At 34.3% G+C, this 7,142-nt stretch overlaps 1 protein-coding gene across 3 annotated transcripts in view; it reads right to left on the minus strand.

Moving 5' to 3' along the window:
- LOC120419178 (uncharacterized) overlaps positions 1-6,527 on the minus strand; it is a 78,561-nt gene extending 72,034 nt beyond the window's left edge. The window contains exons 1-2 of one of the 3 annotated variants that reach the window (XM_039581839.2): positions 6,388-6,527; positions 5,642-5,961 (exon numbers count right to left, since the gene is read on the minus strand). In XM_039581839.2, the coding sequence (XP_039437773.1) occupies positions 5,642-5,685 (44 nt within the window). In that variant the 5' untranslated portion in view covers positions 5,686-5,961; positions 6,388-6,527. Of the gene's footprint in view, positions 1-5,641; positions 5,962-6,221 lie in introns of all 3 variants that reach the window. The other 2 variants (XM_039581837.2, XM_039581838.2) reach the window with 2 other exon arrangements.
- Between the last annotated feature and the right edge of the window lie 615 nt (positions 6,528-7,142).

The following is a 7,142-nucleotide window of genomic DNA, read 5'->3' on the forward strand; positions in this document are numbered from 1 at the left end:
TCTGACTATTTTTATTGTAAATAAACTGTACAATAGTAATTTGACAAAAAAATTAAAAAATGCACTTTTTCAATCATGTTAAAAATGATCATCAACGCATGAAAATACATTGTGAATAGTTAGCAGTTGAATGCACGTCTATTTTCATCAAAATTTTAAAATGAAAAAACAAAATTTCTCTTGCACTCGGATATTTTAAGCCAACATTCAAGGGTGGTGACATAAATTAAAAACTAAATTGCAACGGCCTAACTACTTCTGAACAATTATTAGAAATGTTGCTGTTAATTTTTTAAATGTTTTTTTTTTTTGATGATAAAATTTAACTTAAAACTATTGGTTTAAAATCCAATATTCATTACATCTTTTCTTAAAATTTTATGTCAAACTTGAATATTACGAAATACGGAATACGGTGAAGAACAACTCAAAAAATCAACAATTTCAAAAAAATCGTTGAGTTTTTTTTTGTAATGGGATCTTCCTGCAAAGTTGTAAATCCATTGTTGATACGAAAAATCCGAAAATTGCATTTTTTTTAAAGTCTGAGTGTAGATTTTGTTATATTTTAATGATTTAATCAATATTTTATTTTTAATGAGTTTAAACAGAGGGAACGAGATGACGTTTATAACTCGTTCGAAATTAATTTCAAATATTCAACTTTAAAATTGAATTGTTGTTTTAAGAGTTTGGTTGAGCGTTGAAGCATAATGCATTGCTGTGAAAACAAAAGAGACGATGTGTCCCTGCTTATTCCGCTATTATGTTTAATATCTTGACAGATTCGTATTTCACCAACTACTTGAAATCTTCTTCAGTGTTCTGGCAGATTGAATGTTATTAAATTTTGCACCCTTTCGTTCAGAAAATACGTTGCACACCTTCGTCAAATTGGATCCACTGCCAGCTGTGTAGTTAAATCAAGTATGTTTAACGTCCGACTTCACACACCAGATCTACTTTGGTCTAAAAACCAGACAAGCTTCTTCAGAGGTCCCATCCTGAGAGACTCACGTTTGACAGTGAAACTTTCACGGACCTCCGTTCCGAACGTCCCACTGGATTTATTTCCTTCGATGGGTGGCTTAATTTTTAAGTAACTTTGTCCAACGATTATTCAACCGAGGTGTGGAGCACCCCTTCGAAAACTGGTCCCGGGTGTCGTGTGTTTTCAGACTTTGGTTTAATCTTACGACGCCGGCTAACGCGACGACGTCATTCGCGACTTCAATCCGCGACTGATTAATAAAACATGAGCATAACCGCAAGTATTCGGCACCAGTCGGCATGACTATGTTGTATTTTGGTGTGTTTTATTTGCTTGGTACACTGTTTGGGTGATGTTTTGCACCAAGTACATATATGTAACACAAATGCAGTTTTGCTTCGCGTTTTGAGCGGCCCAGAATGGGGTTTCTGTGTGTTATGTAGAAGACATGTGAGCTCGTGAACTCAGCCGCCACCGTTGAATCACTGAATCGTGTTAACACGTTTGTTTTAGCATAACTTTGCGGCGTTTGGTGGTGGTGAGCGTAACGATTTCATAGAATTACACTTGCAATCATCACAACAGATCAAACCGCAAAGAGAGAAGAGAAAAAAAACCCACCCACACTGTGGAATTCCCAGAACTTACTCCCACGACAGAAAGTCTGCAGATGCATCTTTCTTCATCGCGGTTCATGAAAACATGCAAGATTGTATCATACAATCGAGGCAGACAATCGTGAACGTGAAAAAGTGAAGAAACCAAATTGGTGTAAATTCTCAAAAGTCTACACCTACTCAGCAAGTATATTTTGAAGGGTGTTGTCTTCATTTAAGTCTTAAAAAATAAAATAAAATTACAAAAACAGCTGTGGTTTTGAAAAAAAAAAAACTTATCTTAGTCCAAACATCGAACCGCTCACCCTACGATGGAAAAGTCTCGAACTTGCCCGTGTTGTCGACGCAGCGAAGATGGCGGCCAGGTTCAAACTTATTTGGACTGAATTAAAAGAAAATGAGCGCGAAAATTGGACGCGACGAGTGTGATCTCGATTTTTTTTCTTCAGCTTTTTCGATGACCACGTGCGGAGGTTTGGGTTGGTAGCGATGAGTTTGATTTTTTTTAAGATTGCAATATTTTATAAATTTATTTTTATTTTTTTGTACGGAAGAATAGTAATCTGACGATGAAAAACCAACAAGGTAGTGTAAGTTGAATACAAGGTTTTTTTTAAATTGGTATGATATTATTTGAATTTGAAAATATCTTGAGTTGAAAGCAGAACATTCAATAACTAATTATTAAGAGATGTTGTGAAATTCATACTGATATGCAGCATTTTTTATCATTCTAAAAATTAACATTTTTGCAATTCCGTCGTGAAACTACTTACTTTTCCTGTCATTCTTGAACGACGAAATAACCTACTTTTCTGTACCAAAAATAACAGAACCGAATAGCAACACTTTTCAAAATAAATGCTGAAAAGTAACACTTTTCAACATTTTTTTGATTTAAACGATTTATTGACAAAATACATGAAAATTTGACATAAAATTTCACTCAGTGTGTGTTTTTTGGAATTGCAAAAAATGTTGTATGGAACTCGTTGCAAAACTTGATTTTTTCAGCACTCTTCGTATTTATCCAACTCGGTGAACCTCGTTGGATAAATGTTCGACTCGTGCTGAAAAATCCTCTTTTTGCAACTTGTTGCATAAACTACTATTAACAGTGAAGAAAGAGTTTTAATGAATTTTGATTGTTGACTATATTTTGACAACAATCCTTCCACAAGTTGTTTGTACTCTATTCATCGAGAATTAATTTGTTAGTGATTGCATTATAAAATTAGTAACAAATTTTTAAGAACAATAATTGAACAAAATACACAATGCTTAATACAGAACACAAGCGACGATATGTTACAGTGAGTACTTTTTCTAATCTAATCTAATCTAACCCTAGCGCAGCCAGTCTTTCGAGGGCATCCTGGAAAATGCCTTAGGTTGATTAACGCCTAGCATCCTCTTGTCATTATTAACAATTGCAGTGCCCCAATGCAATAAATTGCTTTGAAACATCACAAACTTTAAAGCGGCCAGGCCAACTGCGTTAAGTTAACCGCAAAGATGATTCGTTGAATTGCATTGAGTTTGAGCACGAGTGTTCAAACAACAATACATTTCTGAATCTACAGGGGAGGAAGAAACGTGGGGATCCCCCGCTCACGTTCCTGTTTGTTTAGGCAATTAATCGTTGGGAGCACCATGCTAAGAAGTTTTGGTGTTCCGGGACCCTCGGGGATGGGACATTGTATTTTCACAAATACCCTGGACACTATGTGCCGTGGTTATAGCGCCACAACTCGCTCTATATGTTACAGTGAGTACTTTTTTCATATTAATTCAGTTTATTTTATGACTTGATCAAATATCATTTCTTTGTCAATACATTTCAGACTAGTATATTACTAGTATCTAAATGCACAATGGTCCAGATCGCAAAATTAAGTGGAAAATGGATTTTCCATAAAATGGTGCCGTTTTACAGTTTTTTTTTGCAAATGGGAAGGGGCAACTTTTGGCTTTGTTGAAAATTGGGGTGGTTAACAATTAGGATGTTTTTAGAAAATAAACTTTTCAAGACTATTATTTTGGATATTTTTCCAGATCATCTAGAATGTTGTTAAACTTGCCAATCCAAGCAACTTTGTCGAAGACACCAAAATTTTATCTCGAAATCTACGTCTTCTGCGACAAATTTTGTAGATAGCATCTGAAAAAAACCTTCAAAAATCAGTTTTTTCAACGTAGCAATTCAAGGATAAGTTTTAGAGAAAAGTGATGTTCGGGCACTTTTAGAGCTCTAAAACATATTATTATTATTATTATTTGTTTATTTATTCATGTAATATGAGACACGTGCCTATTAATTCATTACATTGTGGCGGGAATTCACTTAGTGATGGAGTAATTCAATTTTACTTAACTAAAATAAATTAATGCTAATTTTCTCAAAACATACTTTTTGTTAAAACGTCGATTTGTAGTTGTTGTAGTTGATACTATGAAATTTTTAAATTCAAATACCTTGAAAATGTGCAAGCCGAATTTCAAGTGCCAGATGCATTCATAAAAAAAGTTCTAGCACTAGAAATCCTGAAAAATCTCAGAAATATTTTTCTTTAAACTCAAAATATCTTAGTTCGTAAATTTTCATTGGAAAACTGTATTAGACCACCCTAATCTAACTCGAAAATTATCCAATAATATGTTTTCCATGTAATTTTGCCAGATGAATCTTAATCCTCAGGATCGATCCAAAGTGTCAAAATACCGATTTTGGTCTTATTCTGGGTTTCTGTGTAAAGTAATCGTATTATCTCTCTAGGTTAAGGTTTTAGTCTCTTTTCTTAATGTTCCAAAAAAAAAAGAAAAGAAAACTGCATGAAAAACATTTAACAGAGCTTTTGGAATCAAATTTCACTAAAACTATGCTTGGTTTCAAAAATACTAAACATACAAAATTTTGCATTTTTGTCTCTTAGAACATATTAAAACTTGACAAAATTTTAAAAAGGATTTAAGTGATAAAAAGTCATTAATTATCTATTTTTCAAGGTGTTATATTTTTTCAAAAATAGTTCTTATCATAATCTACAACTTTTCTCGTGACACAAAATACTTTCAAATGATGAAACATTTCTTCTTTAGGCATAAGGAAAAATATTATTAAATTTCGTTTAACCCAAAAAATGTATCTAAAAACGAAATGCAATATTATAGGCAATAGCTTAGCTTAAATTAAGGTACAGATAATTAATATTGCAACAAATAATTCAACAATTATTCATTAAAATCATCCAAGAAGAAGTATTGAAAACAGATGTCTCAAAATGAAATATGTCAAAACTATACTCAAGAAATAAAGATATGTTTATAAGAATTTTTTGACTACATAAAATCCAGTAAAAATAATAATGTCTCCATTTTAAAACTTTATTTGTTTTTAAATTTTATTTAAATAATTTGAAATAAATTAATAAATAAATATGACAAAGTCATTACTATGAGTTTGAGAATGTATTTTTTCGGCAAAAAAATATATTTATACTCTACGTTTAACATTTTTAAATTATAATAAAATGCATTTAAATGCTTTTAAAAATTATGCATTAATATTTTTAATTGTGATTATTTTTAACTACAAATTAGCAAAACTCATAAAAGCCGGGCTTTAAAATTTTTAAACAAGCTAATCTTTTATTTTGATCAATTCTACGGTGTTGATTTTATCCTTTACTTATATCTGATTGCTTAAAATCTGGTTATAAATTACGAACTAGTTGGTAAAACATTCTTTATATTTGAATAGAAATTAGAAAATAAGCTTTACTTTTGACAATGCAAAATAGTAACATGAAAAAAGTTTCTTAAACGCATCAGAGCCAGTGAATGTTGTAATATACTTGGTGAAACCAAATTTTGAAGTTAAGTTTACAATAGCATAAACTTGAATTCAAAACTTATTAAGAATATTATGTAAAGTTAAAATGTTTTCTCAGCCAGCTAACTTGCATAGCCGTTTTCACTAAAATGTCTACGAAACATTACTTAAACCACCCACATCCAATCCCAAAAAGCTCACCTTAAGCTCAGCAGCTTCGCGTTCCTCCTTCGTGGCACGGTCATCTTGCCGTCTCTCGCCGTGTGTGTGTTTATCTGTCTGTCTTGGCGTATTGCACTTGCTCTTCAAGTGCAGACACTTCTTCACAGCTCTTCTTCTTTTTCGTCTGCTTGCTAGTAGTTGCGGTGCACTTCACGTGGCGCGCACAAAATCACGTTTTCACTAAACTTTTTCGTTTCACGGCTACCAAGTGTCGAGGCAACTCTGTGGCCAATTTCACAGAGGAAATATGTGGAAAAAAACGAAACTTATCACACTTTCACCTCTCTTCGCACAAAATCCTGTAAAATTTGGGAAAGAAGCAAGAAAAAAAAAACAAACAATGTAGACCATAAGACAATAAAGAAATAAAAAGGTGATTTCTAATCGGTTGTTTTGCTTCGACTCTATTTTTTATGGAGATCACTCTGTTCCGGCAGTTCACACCCTAGATTTGTCGAGCTTTTATATCACTGTTTCGTTAAGTCGTAGCCCGGAAGGTCGTTCAGCCCTTAAAATCTTTGCTGTCTCATGAATAATTCCACTAGTCTCACGGTCTTACACTTTAATTTATTCTCAAATCCCACTACAAAGGTCCAACCTTAACTTGAGTGCACCTCCACACGACACCGGAGATCGCGACCGACTGAACGAAGACTCGCCCCAAGCTGACCGTTTAACCCCCCACTCTCTCGCGAAAATTCCCTCTCACAATCAACAGGACTCACTCCAAACTGTCCCCTCGGGTGGGACCCACAACCGAACGATTCGAAGACTCCAAAGCGACTGATCGCGGTTCGGGCCGCTCTTGGAAGCTTTAACGAAACCAAAAGTTTGCACCACCCTCCGAAGACAACGAAAGTAAAACCGACGGCGACGACGATGAGAGGAGGATTCACCCAGAAATAACTGGTTTGCTTGGCGGTGTGGTGATTTCGCTCGCGAGATGTGCGAATTTCGAGAGAGGCAGAGAGCGGCGATCGTGTGAATTGGCGGCGCGTGCGAATGTGGTTGATAGGGAGAGTCGCGAGGGAGAGACTTGGTTGAGTACACGACAGACGAACCGAGAAGCTGCGAATGAATTTTGAGTGAATCAAAGGGGGGCTGGTGGGTTTGAATGGATTTTGTGATTTTTTTTCCAGATAAGCATAAAATCACTTTTCACTTTTTCATTTTAAAAATCTGCATTGGAAACCCATAGCAGTTACCTAGGTGGGAAAAAAGTCTCCAGAGAGATTAAAAAATCAATGCATTGAAAAAGTGTTCAGCAATTTCAAAGTATTGATTACAATTCGAGAAAACATATTGATTTTTTATGAACAAAAAGTAAAACCCACAGTGTAATAATAAAAAAAGACACGTATGGTTGCGCTGACTATTCTATTCTTCTATTCTATTTTGATTTATTTTCCAATTTGTTCAACTTTGTTAACATCTGAACTCCCAAGCTCGAGAAAAAGGGGGAATATGTACACCCAAAACT

Source organism: Culex pipiens, chromosome 2 (genome assembly GCF_016801865.2).
Source record: "Culex pipiens pallens isolate TS chromosome 2, TS_CPP_V2, whole genome shotgun sequence".
NCBI classification, from domain to species: Eukaryota; Metazoa; Arthropoda; class Insecta; order Diptera; family Culicidae; genus Culex; species Culex pipiens.